The 21,982-nt window shown below is 44.6% G+C and overlaps 2 protein-coding genes and 1 long non-coding RNA gene across 3 annotated transcripts in view; all 3 read left to right on the plus strand.

Moving 5' to 3' along the window:
• Nucleotides 1-21,982, plus strand: part of LOC125722469 (NACHT, LRR and PYD domains-containing protein 12-like) — a 250,587-nt gene that overhangs the window by 67,310 nt on the left and 161,295 nt on the right. The gene's annotated exons all lie outside the window — the stretch shown is intronic.
• Nucleotides 12,373-13,674, plus strand: LOC125722536 (uncharacterized). Its single transcript, XR_007386447.1, has 3 exons — nt 12,373-12,427; nt 12,549-12,676; nt 13,298-13,674. It is a non-coding gene; the product is annotated as an uncharacterized LOC125722536 (long non-coding RNA).
• On the plus strand, nt 15,558-19,652 carry LOC125722500 (uncharacterized). Its single transcript, XM_048998687.1, has 2 exons — nt 15,558-15,719; nt 17,240-19,652. Exons 1-2 carry the CDS (start codon nt 15,712-15,714, stop codon nt 18,003-18,005), a joined length of 774 nt encoding a protein of 257 aa, XP_048854644.1. The 5' UTR covers nt 15,558-15,711; the 3' UTR covers nt 18,006-19,652.

A 21,982-nucleotide genomic window follows, 5' to 3' on the forward strand; every position in this document is an offset into this window, starting at 1 on the left:
AATTGACACCATCTTCTCGACGAGAAGCCTAGGTTCGGAGGAACCTAACTGTCCGGCGGGAACGTATGCTGCTGGCTACACGATGGACGGATGGGAGCGGTGGAGGGTCGTGTGCCTGGCAGCTCTTTCCGTGGAGGACATTGAAGACATCTACCTATTCGGAACCATGATTACAGGTATTATGCTGATTGGATTAGGCATTGCCCTGGTTTATCAAAGATTGAAGAAGACGGTGACAGCCGCTCAAAGCCCCACTAGGCTGGCCGGAATGATTGATGGAGTGGGCAGAGCTGTTAGCACTCAGACAGTGAAACTGGATAACATCATGGAGAAGCTCACAACTTTGCAAAACCTATTGGATGGCAGAGACCAGCGTGGACATTAGTGGAGCTGGAAATTACAGCTTCTCGCACGGAAACCCAAACAACCCTATCCTATCAGGTTTTGGCTCCCCCCAATCAGCACTGGCCTCGGCCAAGGCCGCTGCTGAACTAACAACCCCCCCAGGAGAACAAGGCAGTGAGACTCTCTTGCATTCCTCTCCCCCGATCCCAAGGACTTACCCTCCCCCCATCCAACGCCTTCACCGCTTCATACCCCCAGCGTGAACAGGCGGGTCTGTTGACCAGCGCCTCCATGGCTGCAGGACCGGATGGCTGTCTGTCTCTGCTGGACTACCTCCACCACCCCTTTTCCCTCACCCGTTGCAAGTCGTGTCATTTTTATGTTGTAAGGCATTGTAATGTTTTATGTTCATGATCCATGAATATATCAGAAGAGGCAAAAGCGGGGCTGCAGGGCAGGTGCGCTGGAGCAGCTACATAAACTGCCGCTTCCCAGCATTTTTCTTACCGATGCAGGATCTCTTGTTAATAAGATGGATGAACTAAGGCTACAGGTTGCAACCAACAACATGGTGAAGGACAGCTGCATTCTACTCATCACATAGACCTGGCTCCGTTCATCCATTCCGGATACAGCTGTTGAGCTAGCAGGCTACACAGTACATCATCATGACAGAACGAGAGACTTGGGTATGAGCAGAGGAGGGAGGTTATGCGTTTGTGTCATTAGCAGCTGGTGCAAAAACACTGTGACAGTAAGCAACCTTTGCTCTACGGACCTGGAGCTTGTGACTGTTAAATGCAGAGCCTTTTACCTACCTCAGGGTTTACGATTGTCATGGTGACTGCTGTGTATATTCCACCGGACGCCATTGCTAACTTGGCTCTTGGACATTTGCATGACATTATTAGCGGCCAACAGAACAGATACCCTGCGGTGGTGCATGTTGTATCAGGGGATTTTAACCAGACTGACCTAAAGACAATGCTTCCTGAATTCTGTCAGCATGTGACGTGCGGCACTAGGGGAGTAAACACACTGGATAAGGTCTATTCAAACATCAAACTGGGCTTCTGGGCTAAACCGCTATCACACCTGAGCCAGTCAGAACATTTGTCCTTGCTTCTAATACCAGCTCACACCCCCCTCAGGAAAAGTGCTACAGTCACATCCACAGCTCTTAAAACATGGTCAGCAGATGCCTGGTCTGCTTTGAGGTGACAGACTGAGAGGTCTTTGAACATCATGACCTAGAGCAGTATGCAGCAGCGGTCCCGGGTTACATCAGACACTGCAGCGGTCCCGGGCTACATCAGACACTGCAACGGTCCTCGGCTACATCAGACACTGCAGCGGTCCCGGGTTACATCAGACACTGCAGCGGTCCCGGGTTACATCAGACACTGCAGCGGTCCCGGGGTGCATCAGACACTGCAGCGGTCCTGGGCTACATCAGACACTGCAGCGGTCCCAGGCTACATCAGACAATGCAGCGGTCCTGGGCTACATCAGACACTGCAGCGGTCCCGGGGTACATCAGACACTGCAGCAGTCCTGGGCTACATCAGACACTGCAGCGGTCCTGAGCTACATCAGACAATGCAGTGGTCCTGGGCTACATCAGACACTGCAGCGGTCCCGGGGTACATCAGACACTGCAGCGGTCCCAGGCTACATCAGACAATGCAGCGGTCCCAGGTTACATCAGACACTGCAGCGGTCCTGGGCTACATCAGACACTGCAGCGGTCCCGGGTTACATCAGACACTGCAGCGGTCCTGGGCTACATCAGACACTGCAGCGGTCCCGGGTTACATCAGACACTGCAGCGGTCCTGGGCTACATCAGACACTGCAGCGGTCCCGGGTTACATCAGACACTGCAGCGGTCCTGGGCTACATCAGACACTGCAGCGGTCCCGGGTTACATCAGACACTGCAGCGGTCCCGGGGTACATCAGACACTGCAGCGGTCCTGGGCTACATCAGACACTGCAGCGGTCCCAGGCTACATCAGACAATGCAGTGGTCCTGGGCTACATCAGACACTGCAGCGGTCCCAGGCTACATCAGACACTGCACAGACATGGTTACAAATGTAATGATATGAACAAATAATAACTTGACTGTTCTGTGTGGAGCTATGTGACTGGGAGTGAGATAGCGCATGCGTGTGGGATCGGCGAAAAGCTCGATGAAAATACCGTGTTCTTCATGTAAGCTTGCTGAACTTGAAACTAACGGCTAAATATCACTTTCTTCAATTAATTCCAAGTTGTGGTTATCAAAGAACCACATAACAAATTAAACATGGTGTCAGAAGCTGGACTTGAAGAGAGGGAGAGTTTTTAAAAGCTGCTTCGGAGGAATAGGAGCAGCTTCAGATGCTGTCGTGGTGAGCAGTCAGCTAACACGTTAGCGTCACTCGCAGAGAGGATCTGTCAGTTTGCGGAGAGAGAGAAGGGCATAATGAACGCAAGAAAATGAATATGCAAACGCTACAACCGCCACCCAACCTTCAGCTGACAGCAGGGCTGGACTGGGACAAAAAGGGCCCTGGCATTTTCGCTTAGACCGGCCCACCACAATCGGTCGGACACACCCAACAAGTACACCATCGTTGCGGTCCCTGTAGATATGCATATCTACTGTTCCATTCCCAAAAATTGACTATACATAAGGACAGAGAGAAATGATTGAATAATTAAAATAATCAAATAGCATCATCTAAGTTTTTCTAGAGAAGGGCTGTCGACGGCCGTTATGTGTTTTAAAGGGTTACCATTAGAATAGTCAGCAGAAGCTGCAATTGAATAAGTTAACTCTGCTAACCTAGCTACAAAAACAATGCAAAATAGCTTATGCTGTGTAATTTGACATTAGCTGACTGAGTCGCTAGTGCAGTAACAGACTGATAATATGACAGACTTTATAATAGTAACAACGATTAGTTTATTTTTTATAATATATTATAAATTACAATATTTTTTTTATCGCGCAATGAGTCTTGCATTAACACAGCATGTTAACGCCGATAACGCCCCACCATTATAATATTCATTAATTTAGGTAAATCATCATCTTCCTCGTGGCCCAGCCAGGTCCACACACGCTATCCTGCTGCATCCGCCCTGTTTAACACTCCCTCCCTGTTAAATCATGTAGCTACCATGCTTACCATTTCAACTACACTCCTCCTGCTCACTCTGTCTCTGTCCCTCCTTGACTTCACTGTCAGACACCTGCTCCTCTGCCTGGGTGCCGCCATGACTAGTCACCTCTCCTCCATGTGCTATGTTCACCTGTTTAGTGTCGTCAGGCAACGTTACTGTTGGCTTGGAAACCGAAGCTACAGCACTAAACATGTCGGTTATTTTTGCACATGTTGAGGCATCAACCTCTAGATTTTTTATTTTTTTTTGGCCCGCAACTTCTCTGCACCCCCCTTGCGCTTTTGCTTCTCCATCCTAAATCCACTGATTTCTGGCTCTGAGCCACTGACTGCATCTGACACAAGAAGCAGAGGGGGAGGGGTGGAGCCTGTTAAGAGATGATTAGATCAGCCCAATGTCAGTATAGAAAATGAACCAATGGGCCGATGTCCCTGCTTTATGGGCCGGTCGTTGGCCAATTAAAAAAAAAATTCATATTAAATCGACCAGCCCCCAAGTGCGTCGGCCCACCGGGCATTTGCCCGGTATGCCAGATTACCAGTCCAGCGCTGGCTGACAGGTAATGTGGCTGAGATCTGGAGAAAATTTAAGCTTCCAATTGTATTTAACGGCGATTGGTGCAGACGAGAAGAGTGATAACACCAAGGCGTAAGTGTTTTTGCATGTTGTGGGTGACGAAATGTTACAAGTCTATGAGCTTTCAGGTTCAAGCAGAAGACGACAAAATGAAGTTGGATATAATACTTGAGAAGTTTGAGGCTTACTGTATCCTAAACAGAAACGTGACTTTTGAGACACAGGTTTCTCACGTGTGTACAGAAATCGGGAGAGACTGTCGATCAATATGTGACGGAGCTGAGGAACAGAAGTAAGATGTGCGAATTTGGAGAACTGTCAGACTCATTGATTAAAGACAGACTTGTTTGCAAGATTCCAGATAATATTCTACAAGAAAGGCTACTAAGGGAACAAGACTTGAACCTAGAAGAAGCGATTAGTATATGTAGAGCTGCAGAGACGGTGAAAATGCCAGCAAAAAAAATGTTCAGTGAGAGCTGCAATGCCGATGCAGTAAGAAAAGATGAACGCAGATCAGATAAAAAGAGCACTGCCACAGATATGAAGGATGGATGGAAACCGGCACACAGAGATGTACTGGGGAAGACATGTGGTCGATGTGGCACACAGCATCCTCCCAGAAAATGTCCTGCGTATGGCAAGGTATGTCACAATCGCAACAACAATCTCCGTTATACACGGCAGTGTAAGAATCACGCACAATGGAGCAAAGTGCATACAGTGAATGAGAGTGACTCCTAGGAATTCTATGTGGATGTAATAATGGAGGGGAATACAGAAAAAAGACTGGATGCTGACACTGAAAGTGAATGATAAACACGTTGCAATGAAATTAGACACTGGAGCCCAGGCCAATGTGATCCCAGAGGCGGCGTTCAGCAGGATTAGACCCAGACCAAAATTACATGCAACAAAAGTGAAAGTGAGTGAATACTCAGGAGCAGCGATACCTGTTAGAGGAAACTGCACGGTAAAAGTGTCAGATAAGGATAGAGAGCATACACTAGTATTCATGGTGGTGCCTGTAAATGTGCAGCCCATATTAGGCTGCTTGCGAGAGACTGAACATAGTAAAGAGAGTGCTGGTAGTGGAAAACGATGAAGATACTGATTATGATGAATTGATGAAGGAGTACAATGATATTTCTCAGGGTCTTGGTTGTCTTCCTGGAGAACACAATCAAAGTGGATAAAAACGTGTCACCAATCACCAATCCATGTCGGAAAGTGACATTTGCTCTTCAGAAGCCACTGGAAGAGGAATTGGACAGGATGAGTTCGCTAGTGACTAAGAATAAAAATAATGGAAAGCCGCTGACTGCATTGTTTCAAAATCCACTCACTGACTGTCCATTGAGAATCCAAAGCGTGATGATTCGGCTGCAGCGCTACTCCTTGACAGAGCTGTCAATAGTGTTCACACTCATTACACATTCAGGTAGAAGTATAGATGCTAGGGTTTAATAAGACTTCTGTAGAAGTATCAAGTCAAGCTTTTTACTTAAGTAAAAGTGTAAAAGTACTGGATTTAAAACTACTTAAAGTATAAAAGTAATGTAAGAGGGTGTAGGAATTATTAGCTCAGGTAAATTTTAATATCTCCACCAATATGTTTTGAAATTAATTAATTTTAATTAATTATAATTTAATGCTGATTAGTAACCAATTGTTATGCCGAATGGTCGGCTCCTTCAAACTCAATTGGGTCACAAACGCAATTGCGAGTCTGTTAATGTGAGACTTAAATGGGATTCATTAATAACCAGTATCGTTTAATAACCTGGGTTAGTAGGCTCGTCCAGCGAGCTGCGTCACCAGATAATGTAAACGATCGGTAGCGAAGCTCCCCTCACGGCCGATGAGAGAGAGTCTCGCGATATTTCAGGCGAGTTTTGAGGTTTCAGAGCGTAGTAGCCAGATCGCACAGAGGCAGGGACTATTGTGAGCACTCAATGATGGAGACTGAAGTTGTGTAAAAGACATGCATTTATTCCTACAACTAACATAAGACAGACATTACACCTAACAAACAATAAACATGAAATAACGGAATAGACACAAACAATGTAATCATGAAAATGCAATAACCAGATTTAAAAGGAGTAACCTAAAAGGGGAAAACTGTTCTGCAAAGCAAGCAGTTTGTGGAAATATGAACCTAAAGGAATATAGCAGGTGAATAGGACAGTTTAGGTTATTAGAAATGAAAGGAAGTTGGTTTACTTGGATGCCAGAAAGGGGGAGGTCTTTGCAGTTGGTTGCAGTGGCTGATGAGCTGATGGGTGATGGCACTCAGGGAGGCGCGGTGTTTGCAGCGGTTGTTGGAGTGGAGTCCCTCTGATTCTCTCTCCTGGTGAAGCTTGGGCTGAGTTTCAGTTCTTTGTCCAGTTGGGTCTTCACTGATAGGCTTCAGGAGGGCTGCTTGTGGGCTTCTCTTCTCCTGGGCTGATGGTCTTTGTTTCCTTTCCTCCGCTCTCCTCTGCTCCGCTGATGTTCTACACCTTTCTCTCTCCTTTTCCCCCCTGGCTTTGTTCTGAGGTGCCAGGTTTTATAGTGTAAGGTTCGTGATTAGGAGTGACCAGGAATTTGAGTCCTGGACCAATGGCTGACCATCCATTTGGCGGGCTTTCGGAAGGGGGTCGGTATCAGTCCTTTTGGGATTTATGACCAGACTGACTTCTCTGGTAATGGTGATTTTCATTAGGCTGGTGTAACTTTTGATATGTCCACTTTTGTGGTAACCACTGACCAGATTTGGAAACTGGAGTGATTTTCCTTCGGTTTGATACCAAACATGCCGTACCAGCCTAGCGGTTCACATCTAATACCATCTGTATGATTAATTAATGATTACTTATATTATGTCATTATGTTATGTTCCCTTACTCACACCAGTATATGGTACAGGTGGTTTAGGTTGTACCTCAACAGATATTACCCTTTATACAGACATTATATGACATATTCTCATGTCATAAGCACATCTTACCCTTAGATAGGTATGGTGAAATACAAAGATCAGATAAGGGTTGCCGAGGAATGTGGCAAAGAAAAGGGGGGGAGAAGGTTTGTCAGACAAAGGAAAAGAATCTTTGAAAGTTAGGGCAGACTAAGATCCCTGGTTAGACTATTCAATTTCCAAGATTATTCTGGTATAACATATATGCAGTGGTAGCTATACCTATTTATTTATTCAAATTTATACAAGTGTTTAAGTGTGAGGGGTAAAATAATTGATACTCTGTGAACATGGTTATAAGGGTGGCACACAAGACTAAGACTGTCTAAGGACACTCACACAAACATGACCTGTATATTGAGACTGGCGATCATAAGCAACGTACTATACAGGGTATAGAAAAGCCAAACTTAAAAGAAACTTTCTTTAGGGTGCTGGGTGAGTGGTATGTAAGGCAGGATGTCGGGGGATGGGGTTGTGTGCCAAGTCGAGGGGCCCCTGTCCCTGGGGATCCACTCTGTTCTCTGTAGGTCGTTAAAGCTTTGGGCAATAAAAGTTGGAGTGCTGGCCTCCCTGGTTATCTATGTGTGTGGGGTCACGAACCCCCCCTTTGGGGCCTAGGTCGATGTGTGCCTTCTCGTACCAGGGTAGGCCTTGTCTCAGGCCACCTGGAATTTAAGCTTTGTGATATGTGCATGTGTGATCCTACAAGGGAAAAAATGGCATTAAGGACGAGAGCTTAGGCCGCACCACAGGGGCCTATAGTGCACCACCCCACCTCCCCAAAAAAACATTTTAATGTCTACGATGTTATATTAAAATGTTGTAAAATTTGGGATGCATTAGGCTACCTGTTTCAGCCGCATATATGCCCACTGAAAATGAACGCATTTTAGTACAATGCAAATATATTAAAAACCATATATGTGCACTGCTGAGCATTAACATGTATTTCCTGCAGTGGAAGATATGATGAATAGTTGACTATAAGTATTGTAATGATGCAAAAAGTCAAACTTCAGAGGCATGTTATCAGTAACCTTTACTGGAATGTAAATGTACATGGAGGTCCCCTCCTCCATCTTGGAGAGAGGCCTTTATATCAGTCATCCCCAAGGAGAGAAAGGACAGGAGGGAATGTACGGGAAATAGACCCATTAGTGTGTAAAATACGGATTATAAATGATACGCTGCCATCTTAACAAAGAGATTGGAAATTGCAATGCCCCAGCTAATAGATGTAGACCAAACTGGGTTCACCAGTAAGAGACAAACACAAGACAACATCAGGAGAGCTCTTCATACTATAGAATATATAAACAGAGAAAAACTTACCTCCATGGTCCTAAGTTTTGATGCTGAAAAAGCATTTGATTCTGTTGGGTGGGAATTTCTTTATTTAGCAATGGAAAGATTTGGTTTTAAACTTCATAAGATGCATTCAAGTACTCTACTCTTCCCCAATAGCAAGAATAAAGGTTAATGGCTGCCTCTCTGATGCTATTGCCTTAGAGCAGGGATGCAGGCAGGGTTGTCCTGCAAGCCCCAGCCTCTTTAACCTATTTATTAAACCTTTGGCTCAGGCAATAAGAGAGGAGACAAAACCTACAGTTATAACTATTGGAGAAGATGAATATAAAGTTAGTCTGTATGCAGATGATGTTTTTGTTACAGTAATGAATCTTGCCTCCCTGTCTTAATGAGCATGTTGGAACTATCTGGAACATACTCGGGGTACATTCTCAATGTGAGCAATACCCAGGTCATGACATTCAATTACACACCGACGCAGGAATTTATCTCCAGGAACAACTTCAATTGGTACTCAAACAAAATGAAATATTTAGGAGTTTATTTGACTGAAGATGAATCACAGTTATTTGATACTAATTACAGCTGGATTAATAGAATAATATATGAGGACCTCAGAAGATGGAGTCTCCTTCCTCTTGACTTGGGTGACAGAATCAGATCAGTTAAGCTGAATATCCTCCCTAAATTGCTATACTTGTTCTCATCTCTTTCCATAGAAATTTCCTCAAAACAATTTCGGGAATGGAATATGCATATTTCACAGTTGATATGGAATAATAAGAGACCTGGGGTAAGATTCTGCACGCTTCAGTCACCAAAGGAAAAGGAGGCATGGCCCTCCCATCGCTAAAGGACTATTATATATCAGGCCCCTGGTATACTGGTGTGACCCTTCTTATTCAGCACAGAAAACAGCACAGAGGGAGGTAAAACAATGTGTAAGGGAGGCAAAGGACACATACAGGAGGAAGGTAGAGCAGAAGCTGGGGGAGAACAATATGAGGGACGTCTGGAAGGGTGTGAAAACCATCACAGGCTACAACACCAAGAACGGCACAGCGGGGGGGACTGTGGAGAAGGCAAACAAACTCAACAACTTCTTCAACAGGTTTGACCAGCCCACAGCAACCCCACCCCCTCCTCTTCCTCCCTCAAACCCCCTCCTCCAACACCAAGGTGATTCCACCCCCACCCCCTCCTCCTCCCAGCCACTTCACAGCGTCACAGCAGACCAGGTCAGGGGACAACTGAGGAAGCTTCGCCCCAGGAAGGCAGCAGGCCCAGATAAGGTGTGCCCCAGGCTACTAAAAACCTGTGCTGCTGAACTCGGGGAGCCGCTACAACGTGTCTTCAACCTCAGTCTACGACTGGGGAGAGTGCCTGCGCTCTGGAAGACATCCTGCATTGTCCCAGTTCCAAAAAAGAACAGGCCCAGTGAGCTGAATGACTACCGACCGGTGGCACTCACGTCACATCTGATGAAGACTCTGGAGCGGCTCTTTCTCAACCTTCTTAGACCCCAGGTACAACATGCTCAGGACCCCCTACAGTTTGCCTACCAGACAGATGTCGGTGTGGAGGATGCCGTACTGTACCTCCTACACCGAGCCCATTCACACCTGGACAAGGAAAAAGGCACTGTCAGAATCCTGTTCCTGGATTTCTCTAGTGCCTTTAATACAATTCGGCCCTGTCTGCTCCATGAAAAAATGTCCAGAATGCAGGTAGATCCCTGCCTAGCTGCCTGGATCCACAACTATCTCACGGATAGACATCAGTACGTCAGGCTGAAGGACGTCACCTCTGACATTGTAGTAAGTAGCACAGGAGCACCACAGGGAACTGTGCTATCCCCTCTGCTCTTCACCCTGTACACCTCAGACTTCTGCTATAACTCGGAACTATGTCACATCCAGAAGTTTGCAGATGACACAGCCATCATGGGGTGTATCAGGGACAACCAAGAAGAGGAGTACAGAGGTCTGGTGATGAACTTTGTAGCTTGGTGCCACACAAACCACCTGCAGCTTAACACCTCAAAAACTAAGGAGCTGGTCATTGACTTTGGGAGGTCCAGACCACGTCCACGACCAGTTCTCATCAGGGAAGAGGAAGTGGAGGTGGTCAACTCATACAAGTACCTAGGACTGTGGGTGGATAACAAACTGGACTGGACAATCAACACACAGCACCTGTACAAAAAGGGTCAAAGCAGACTGTACTTCCTGAGGAGGCTGCGGTCCTTCAACATCTGCAGGAAGCTCCTGTGGATGTTCTACCAGTCTGTGGTTGCCAGTGTCCTCTTTTACGCTGTTGTGTGCTGGGGGAGCAGCACAGCAAAGAGGGACTTATCCAGGCTGGAAAAACTAGTCAGGAGGGCCGGCTCAGTAGTCGGCATGAAGCTGGACTCTCTGTTGACAGTGGCTGAGAAGAGAACTCTCAACAAACTGCTGTCCATTATGGACAATGTTAGGCACCCTCTGCACACTGTTATAAACAAACAGAGGAGCCTGTTCAGTGACAGGATGCTTCTCCCCAAGTCGAGAACCAACAGACTTAAAAACTCCTTTGTCCCACACGCCATCAAACTGTTCAACTCCTCACTGAGGGGGAGGAGGAGGAGGGGAAACAGGAGGTCAGAGTAGGACGGGGAGAAACAGGAACAATAAATTGCACCAGACAATCGAACATTCGGACTGTGCAATGGGCCACATAACTGTGCAATCTCATGTGCAATACCGCAATATCTATTCTCTACATAACTGCTGCTAAATCCCTCTATTTCCCTTTTATTGTGAATAGTTTTTCCCTTTCCCCCCTCCCTACTCGTATCCTTATCTGTATGTTGGCTCTTACTTTAGTACGTGTATTTTAAATTCTCTTATATTGTATTTTTTATTGTATTTTTATAACTTGTAATATGCTGGTTCTCCTGGAAAAACATTATAAGTTTTTTATTACCCCAAAACAAAAAGGCAAACAAACTGATACACAATGATGGTGCTGGAGGGGATGTGGAGAAACTTTAGTTGATCACGCCCAAGTGTTCTGGCTGTGTCCTCTTACTCAGAATTTGTGGAAGGAGGTTGTAGTGATTATTGCAAAGGTATTGGGGTTTAATGTTGACGTCACATTCACATCTCTGTACCCGGGGAGCCTCCCCGAGGTACTAGGTAAAGGTGAGGAGTACCTCCTAAAGATCCTGCTGGTAGTGAGCATAAAGGCAGATACAAAGTACTGGCTTCAAAAAGGTACCCCTACTCTGGGGGTCTTTATTGGTATTGTGAAAGAACCTCACCTCCTTGAGGAGATGCTTTATTCCTTAAGGCTCCAAAAAGAGCTAGAGGAGGCAAGGTGGGGAAAGTAGACATTTACATAACTGAACAGAGAGGTATTACACGATCGATTAATGTATGTTAATTTGTCACAATGTCTTCTTGTGTATCTCATGACCTCAGACCGGTTCCTTTTATTTTCCTTCTTTTCTTTCATGTCCAAATGCTTCATAAATAAAAAGTTACTGTGGATGGATGGCCCAATACTAAGCAGGAGTGTCCACCTGAAATTACAGAGTACTGGAACTGCAGGGCAGAACTGTGAGTGTTTTGAGACATTGTCCACAAAGGTAGCAAGATAGTCATCCCAAAAAGCATGTGAAAAGAACTGCTGAAGAAGATACATGCAGGGCATCTCGGGATTGAAAAGTGTAGGAAAAGAGCATGTGAGGTGATGTATTGGCCGCAGATCAATCAAGATGTAACACATGAGGTGTCGAACTGCCGAACATGTCTGAGATATCAATCAGGATGTAGCACATGAGGTGTCGAACTGCCGAACATGTCTGAGATATAAATCAGGATGTAGCACATGAGGTGTCGAACTGCCGAACATGTCTGAGATATCAATCAGGATGTAGCACATGAGGTGTCAAACTGCCGAACATGTCTGAGATATCAATCAGGATGTAGCACATGAGGTGTCGAACTGCCGAACATGTCTGAGATATCAATCAAGATGAGCGCTGAGCTCCCTGTGTCAGCCGAGAAGAAAATCTTTCAGTGAGTGTATTACCCAGTAGTTATATTATGATATCATCTTTTGACAGTATGAGAGTATGGGCTGTAGTGTGCCTAAAAATATTACCACTAACGCATTTTTTTCACTCTTATGCTGTTGTAGAACTGTGAGAAGCTTCTATGAGGCAGTGCTTAAGAAGATGTTCTCCACCTTTCCCCTCGACCATCCACTCCTGAGGGACCTGAAAGTGCTGGACCCTGCAGCTCGCCTTAACATAACTCCAGGGACAGGTAGATAATAGAAAGAGTTTCCAATAGGCTTTATGCCCAGCTCCACTACTTACCCTAGCAACCACCCTAGCAATGGTCAGACACACCTGGATGTGTAGTGTATTAGCAGTAACCTTATAAGAGCAGAATAAGTATGGCTATGTATTATGAACAATGTATGAAAAATAGGTACATGTATGTGCAATGTAGTGGCAGTATCATTATAGTAGTAGTAAGAACAATATATATATATGCAGTGTATTAACAGAATATATTACAGAAAAACTGAAAAAATATGGATATTTAGTATGAACCATATAAACAGATATGTACAGTTTGTACAGCTATGTGCAGTGTGGTAACAGTACCGTTGTAGTGCAGAAATTGACAGGAAATAAAGGATCTGGCTTAAGTTCAGGAAGTAGTGGAGCTGGGCATAAAGCCTATTGATGTTAAGCAAGGCAAGGCAATTTTCTTTGTACAGCCCATTTTTACAAACAATTTGTCTCAAGGGCTTTACATCGCATCATAACATCCTCTGGGGACAGTTCCCCATTGATAACCAAAGAAATAATTGGCACAGTATACTTGATACTTGTTTAGATTTGCAATGTTCAGTCAAACACTTGTTTTACTTTACAGTGGAAAGGCTAGGGGCCCTGTTCCCCCAGTTGAGGCTGAAAGAGGATAAGATGAGGGAGGAATTCACAGACTATCAGGTGACAGATAGCAAGCAACTCCCCCAAGAAGACAGAATCGACAAATTTTGGGGCCTGGTAGGAAAGGACATGAGGTTCAGTGAGCTGCCAGAACTTATGAAGGCTTTACTATGCATTCCCCATAGCAATGCAAGTTCAGAAAGGGTGTTTAGCATGGTACGAAAAATTGTTACAGAGAATAGGATGTCGTTAGACAACAGAACTGTTTGCGCTCTACTCTCATGTAAAATTAACCACTCTGGCTCAGCCCACAAATACACTCCTTCCAAAACAGTCTTAAATAATGCAAAGTCTGCAACAAATGAGTACAATAAGTCACTAAAAGAGTAAAGAAAAGTTATGTGAAATGAAAAGAAAAACTACAAAAAAGCAATATGAAATGAATGAGTGTGTGAATGTGAAAAGAAGGTGGAATGAAAATGAAATGTAAATGTAAAGACAAGCAATGTTAAATGAACAGAAAATATGCAAATAAGCCTTTAAATAAATGCTCCTCATATATACCCTTTTGTGTTTTCATTTAGGCTATGAATGTTCACAGCATGTCAGTGTCAGCAAAGGTAGGCCTATCATTGGCTTAATGCACAGCTGCACTACTTCCTGAACTTCAGGCAGCTCCTTTGTTTCCTGTCTGCCATTATTGGACAAACTGATCACCTGGATTAATTAGTTTGTCCAATAATGGCAGACAGGAAACAAAGGAGCTGCCTGAAGTTCAGGAAGTAGTGCAGCTGTGCATAAAGCCAATTGTAGTTTATAAGCGGTTGACAAGTGGTGATTAGCTTTCTTGTCACCCGTCTTAAAATGTAAGGGATACTGGAGCTTGGTTGGGGTGGTGGGACTGCTCGCGGCGGGCGCCGGAAAATTTCCCTTATTTTCAAATCCAAAACTTGACAGGTATGCATATATAAAACACTTCCCACGCAGCACATTATGCTTTATTATCTATTTATTATTCAAACATCAAACTTTGATGACGTCAATGTATATCCCTGACATAAATCACTGACGTGAAGCTATGGACATCATACTTAACTAGCTGGCGTTTTAGTATTTTATATAGCATGATGGGTGCAGGTCTAACTTAGTGTATAACTTAGTTTCGGCAATGTTTTTGATATATAGAGTCCATCGTCATGATCCCATAGTTAGCGGAAGCGAAAATAGTGTAATTAGTACAAGTTCTAACGAAAAGTAATGTAATGTAATACCGAACAGCTTTCAAAAATGCGGTACCGCAATACCTTTTTGGCACCGGTATCCCGCGCAGCATCAGTCTGCTTGAGAAATTTCATAAAGTGTGGATCTTCCTATACGTGCAGCACGAATAAATAAAAACCTCTGCTTTGTGTACTTGACAAATCTGTGTGCGTCATCATACTCAAAACCGCCCCAAATAAGCCACGAAATTAACCATGAATCCTACCCTACTGTGGTACACAGCTTTGCTTCTTATGTTTCTTCCACACAAAAAGTTGCAGGTTTATGACAAAACGTGCTCGCGTCCGGACCAGTAAGTGCAACAGGGGGGCAGAACTGCGGAGGGGGGCGGTACGATCGTGCTCGGTTGCGGTATAAGGCAGCCGGGCCCAGTGTGGTACGCGCTTAGTCTAATTACAGGTTCTTGTGGGAAGCTTGTGTGATGTATAACCTTGTTCGTGTCAGGTTGCGAGCGCGATCGCACGGGCAGGAAACAGGCAGGCAGAACACGGGGAAACTGGGATTTATTAGCACTAAAACGGGACGAAGCACGAACATCGACTAACTAACATCAATGACGGACCAGGAACGAAAGCAAGACATGGACTGAAATAGACAGGACTGGGTGAAAATAATCGGACACAGCTGGGTATAATGGGGAAGCACACGTGGATAATTAGGGGGGCGTGGCACACATGAGGATCGTACGAGCTGGGCGTGACAGTTCGACATACTGATCGCTACGTTTCGCGATACAACAGTTTGAAATGTTACCAAAGTGTCATTTTATAATTCCCATATTAAACAAGTTACCTTGCATAGTGCTTTGGGGAGAGACAGACTCCAAGAGTGCAGTTCATTTCACGTGTCTTTAAGTCATTGTCTGATATTATCCAGAGCTGAATGTGTGATTCATGCTTACTACTATATTCTTGCTTTGCAGTTCTTACACATTTTTTTTCTTATTTACTTCTACAAGTAAATAAAAAACTTATAAAACTGTCATTATTATATAAGAACTATACGTATTATGATGTTATTATTTAGTTATGTTGTTGCTTGGTTACATTTGATGCCTCCGCACGTGGGAAGCTACCGGTTTGAAAGACGCGGCTTCACTTGCTTTTCTGCACCAAGATGGCAAGGTACGTTGCATTTCTGCTCCCATTTTATCGTATAACTTATCTTATTATTTAGTATCTGTCTTCGTGTGTACAGTGGTACCTCGACCCACGAACAGTCCTGTTCACGAATAAATCGTGTTTTGTTTTGTATCGGTTGTCGAACCGTGTTTCGGGCCTCGAACACACAAACGTCCCCAAAAGGGTCCGATGAAAGCTCCCCAAAGAACCACCCGAAACGCGAAGAAATGTCCAGTATAATAAAAAAACAATAATATTTTCGAAATTACTGCATTTGACTGTTATTCAGTCTTTTAATGTTGATTGTTTAGTTTTTTGGGGGGATGTTTTGTGGTTCTTTTCCGTGTTTTGGCGTCTTTCAAGCGACCAGCGTATGCTCAGTTTTAATGTTTTATTTAATTTAGCATTTGTTAGCATGTAAATGTAAATGTATGCTCTCAGTTATATGTGCACAGTCTGTCATAATTTGATTGTACGGTAGGGGGTGTTGAGTTGTACTGCGCGTGCTCGAAGTGTATGTATATATGTATGTATAGAGTGACCTAAAGAGAAAGACGGCGATATGTCCTAGTTCATGGTGAATAACGTGTTGTGTGAACTTATTTTTCCATTTATAAATCCTCTATTATTGTTAGTCTTCTCCCGATTTTCTTACCGCTGCACCGACAGTTTGACGTGCCAACAGCATTATTTGTTACAAGTAAGGTTATTTTAATTTAAGTCTATATTCTTGGTCGCGTTCTCCCCATGTCGTCGTGGGCTTTCTTCCGGGTACTTGTTAAATTGCCCGTAGGAGTGCATGTGTGAGTGAATGGTGTGTGAGTGTGCCCTGCAATGGGCTGGCCCCCCCATCCTCGATTTTTCCCTGCCTTGTGCCCATTGCTTCCGGGATAGGCAACCCAGTAGGATAAGCGGTTTGGAAAATGAATGGATGGATGGATTCTTGGTCACAGAAAAATATAAAAAATTGAAGAAAATGCAGCGTTTCTGAAGTTTAAACATATTGAACATAATACGTATTTACATTATTTGAAATGGGAAAATTGATTGAGGTCACGCACTTTTCAGGTCAGGAACTAAGTTCGTGAGCCGAGGTATGACTGTATATTGAAATATGTTTGTGTAAAATTCAGTATATTGTTTGGATTATATTTAAATTTTATGTGCAGGTTAGTTAGTGTCACATGCAGGGTTGCCAACCCTCACTCAAGATGTCTTGTAGTCAATCTGTTTTATTCCATTATAAACCTAAAATTAGCTGCATCAAAAGTGTTGGGGTAGTCTGCAAACCCTCCAGACTATTTACAAGGTAGTAAGACTGTTACACATATGGAGATGAATGTGCAGACTTGTCTGGAATTGAGAATCTCACGCCAGCCAGCTGACCAAAGATAGCAGCTCTGCCTGTGCAGTAATGCGGTTGTTGATTGGGAAGGTGTGGGTCAGTGCAGAAGTGTAGTCCACATGTCAGGAGTGACTGACAGCTCCATTGCATTGCCTGTATGTTGTTTTTCCTCATTCAGAATCAGACGAATTGAGAAAGCTGTTTGCTGGAGCGACGACAGATACTGGGCAACTTGGGACAAGTGGGGAGAGGTGATTGACTGGGGAGATGAGAAAGAGCTGTGCTCCCCAGCAGAATCACCTTCTGACCAGGCTGACAGTTCCACTGAGTCACATTCCCGAAGGCGAATTGCCAAGGCAGTTAGCTGGACGGATGATGCTTATTGGGCAGCCTGGGACAAGTGGGAAGAGATCATCTGCTGGGGTGATGAAGAGGAGTGCTCCCAAGTAACTCCACCCACTAGCCAGCTTGGGAGGGATAAAGGGATAGATGTACATGGGTTGGAGGCTTTTGTGATAAATAACAGGACAATCTCCATAAAGCCTGTAGACAACCATCAAGACAGTCTGAAGATAGGAGCTGTGCTGGTAGACCTCTGCCAGTTTGATCTCGAATATTTAGATCAAAGTAAATTTAATTTCGAAATTGTACAAGTACAAATTGGAGAAGTTGAAGTGGAGGAGACTAGAGAAAAGTCTTTTGAAAAAGCATTTGAACTGGAAATTGAGGATGTGGCAGTAGAAGTTGTAAACAGTGAATTCCAGCCGAATGCTATAAATTTGGATATTGTTGAAACTAAGGTGGACAAATTATTATTGGAAGAACTGATCGTTGGCGATTTAGAAGCAGGCAATGTGAAGGTGTCAGTATCAAATGGCAATGTGGTGAAGGTACCCTTAAGGTACCCTTCACCACAGAGGAACAGAAGGACCAGGCAACCTTAGACCATACTCTCTGGTGGTTGACTCGTGGCAACTGGACTTGTCTCTGAAAGTTAGAAACGTTTCGCTGCTCATCCAAGCAGCTTCTTCAGACTGAGGGAGGTAGTAAGTGTCCACATGGTAAGTACCTCCTGGGTAAGTAGTATAAGGGGGCTCGTTGAGTGAAACAAAGTGGGGGGGGGGGGGAGTTGCGGGTAGATGTAACCAGTCCCTCCTACTCCAATAGAGTGGGTCGTTAAGGGTGGTCCACCTGGTGGAGGTGTGAATTGGGTCTGTTTTTTTCCTGGGAATTATTTTTGTTTTGGCAAATGATGAGAGGGCCGCAGGTTAAATTTGAGACAGGTTGTGCCTAATGCCTCTACCTCTGTTGAGTGAGGGGTTGTGGATTTGCACATGCAAAGCTGCTTGGACGAGCGGTGAAACGTTTCTACCTTTCAGAGAGGTACAATGTCTTTGGATGTCTTTTGTCTTATGCAGTCTGGGAGTTGACTGAATGCTGGGGCGGGGGTAGCTTTTCCTTTGTAGTGGGGTCCGGTGGGGCGCCTTGGGCTCTGTGGGGCCCGGTGGTGCTGCTGCTTTGGGCCCCGGTCTGGATGGGCCTGGGCCCCCCTCCCTGGATGGATTTCGGGGAACGGGGAGTGCCTATGGGGGTCAGCGGGGGAGCTGGCTCCGGGGGGGGAGGTATTTTGCCCCCCCCATTCCTTTCCTCCCCATCCCTAAATGCTTCCCTCCTCCCGCTCCATCACACCACCACACATGTAGGGCTTTGAGGTGTAGGTGCGTTGCTGGGATGCAGGGTAGGTATTCCTCCTCTGTCCCCTCGCGACCACCTGTACCTCATTCATACACTACAACGTAGACACTCTCATTACTTACTCTCTCATGACACATACATTTAGGGCGTTGGGGATGGACACACAGAATGGCATCCAGAGGGCGGTCTGTTCATTCAGCCTTACCTCTGGTGCCAGGGCCCACATCTCAATTTTAATCACACATAGACATTGAGGGCTCTGGGGAGAGGCCGAGCTAACACCAGCTGTTGGTCGGCAGGGGGTGGTTAGTGCCATGCCCTTCACCTGTTTTAAAAGCACTTTAGAACAACACACACCAACAACACATCTGAGCGGGCGAAGGGGGGCATGGGGTCTTTTCACACCCCTGTTCCCTGTTCGCCATTTGGGGCTGAGAGGAACAGCTGGTCGGGGTCTGGGCTGGTGGGCTTCTCGGCTACTGCGGGGTCCGGGGTGATCTTCTGGTCTCCTCGCCAGAGGAAAAATAGGGGTCCACATAGAGTATATATGGGGAGTGAGAGTATGTGTACAGCGTTCATTTCTGTGTGTCTAAATGTTGGGTGAATGTGTAAATATTTGTTTATGTCTGCATGAGGGTGGGAACGTATGCTTGTATATGTGTGTGCCTGTTTGTCTATACACACGTGTCAGGTTGGGTCCTAGACTCCACCTGAAATAACATCTCGGGCACAATAAAGTGGTCCTCCGCAGAGGGGGGGTGGTGGAGGGAAAAAAAAAAAAAAAGCTTGTGACCCACCGACCGATTTCTTATTTGATTACTGTTGTTCCTTGTCTTGTTTTTGACCCCTCGTGGTCTGCTTTTGTTTTTATTAGTGTCTCTAGTGTTTTTCCCCTTTCCTCCTTTGAATCCCTGAGTGAGTCATCCATTCTCTGTTTCTGCTTGCTCCATGACACGCTGTCGCTCTCCATCCGCCCTGGACCTGTGACAGTATTTCTGTTTTTGCTTTTGTTTGGACGTACTGAGTTTAGGATACCTAGCTTAGAAGGAATAGTTTAGCCTGTCATGTGTAACGTTGTTAAATGCGCTGATATCAGTGTTATGTCACAGTACCAGAAACTTAAAATGGTACATTTTGTTTTCTTTTTGTTTTCTTGCAATTACTAAATACAAATGTTTAATGTTTTGCTGACATCTAATTAGAAAATAAATGCATTTATGCTTTAAATGATCTTTTTGTTGTCTTCAATCATTTCAACAGGTGAAAATGACCTGAAATCAATGAGTTTGAACACTGGACACTACATTCCGTGTTTGTGTATAAAGTCATGTTTAGCGTACATGCGAGTTCATTCGTATCCTTTTCCCAGAGACAAAAAGTAGGCTAGGCTAGTGGGAAAAAAACACACACAAATATATAGACCTAATGTCAGTGTATTATTCATGAGGTTTTGTAATATCTGAGACCAAATTAAACTTAATCTGTGTATTTAATGGATTTATGTGCAATTGCTACTGGTTTAATTGGTAAATAGGCCTTTTTCCAAGCAATTGAATATTTAAATGGGAATGTTTGACATTATTGATTTAGCTTTAATCATGAAGTACCAAGCTTGATATCAATCCATGTCTAATGTGACATATTCAGGACATGCAAAGTCTATACACATAGGCACAGACTATGGCTGGGATTCGTGTGGCCTACCCTGCAGATGGGAGGCCAACACTGCATGGTATATATTCTTTAAATTTATTTAATATTAGTTACATAATTACTCATATAGACCATGTTAATACTTAATAGTGCATGTAAAGAAAATTATACTCTCATTTGACATTAATGTGTGAAGTGCATGTAAGTATGGAATATCCATCCATTGGCTGTAGCACTTATCCTATTCAAGGTCAAAGCCAGAAGCTATGGATGCAAGACTGGGACAACAGGAGCTGACCCTGACAGGAAGCTCATCTCATAATGATATTCCCCACACCGTGCTACTTCTTGCAGAGCTTTGCTGGGGTAGGTGGTGTGGCTATCATACCAGCCGGCGACGCATCCAGTTAGGATGCTCTTGATGACACAGTTATAAAGTGTCCTGAGGATAAGGGGACTTGTGCCACACCTTTTAGCTCGTCGGAGGTAGAAGGGCCGCTGCTATGCATTAAAATTTTTCCCAATATGATAAATGTAGCGTGGAAAAAGTAACCATATCAGTTTACATGGGCTTCTACAGGGGGTTAAGTATCCATCCATCCATTTTCTGAAGCCACTTAATTCCAACTGGGGTTGCCTGGGGACTGGAACCTATGCCAAGAACACTGGGCACAAGTGGGAACCAACCCTGGGGAATCACCAACACACCACAGGGTGCACACACAACTACAGGACCAATTTAGACTCACCATTCAACCCCTCTTGAATGCTTTTGGACCGTGGGAGGAAACTACAGCGCCTGGTGAAAACTCAGACAAACAGAGGGAGAGCGTGCAAACTCCACGCAGAAAGGACTTGGGATTGAACACAGGACCTTCTTGCTGTAAGGCAGCAGGGCAAACCACTGCGCCACCATGCTGCCCCCGTGTTAAGTATGATAAGTAATATGACAAATGTCATAGCTCAGCTATAGATATGCATAAAATGTACGGAAAGACGATATAAACATCTTGTTACTGGTTCATAATCATAGTGAGAATATCTTATTGTTATGCAAACGTTAGTGCTTCCTTTGTTTCTGATTTGTGTCTTCAGGATCTCCAGGGCAGCTTGTGGACAAACAGGAGGTGACGCCTATGAAAGGAGACACTGTCAGTATTCAGTGTCACTATACTGACATTTACATTGACATGATGTGGTGTAGGATGGGCAGGAGCTCCTGTGTAGAGAATTCTGGGAGTTTGGATGGGAGGCCTGTGGAGCTCAGTGATGAAAGAGTTAATAAAGTGCTCAGCGTCACAATGAGGCGACTGGAGAGGAAGGACACGGGCTGGTACCTGTGTGTGGCAGAAAACCTGCAGACACTCCTTCCTATTAAAGTCAATGCACAACCACACACAGCACTGAATGTAAGTAATTAATTAAAATATGTGAGTCGTTTATACTCCATTACAAATAAATAAAGGCTAAATGGATCCCAAATCTTTCCCTCGTGAAGGAAATTGGCGCATTTTTGTGGGAAGAATCCGTTTGGGGGAGGGGGCGTGCACTGTACTCACTGGGGTATTACCAA

This window comes from Brienomyrus brachyistius, unplaced genomic scaffold (genome assembly GCF_023856365.1).
Source record: "Brienomyrus brachyistius isolate T26 unplaced genomic scaffold, BBRACH_0.4 scaffold39, whole genome shotgun sequence".
In the NCBI taxonomy this organism is placed as follows: Eukaryota; Metazoa; Chordata; class Actinopteri; order Osteoglossiformes; family Mormyridae; genus Brienomyrus; species Brienomyrus brachyistius.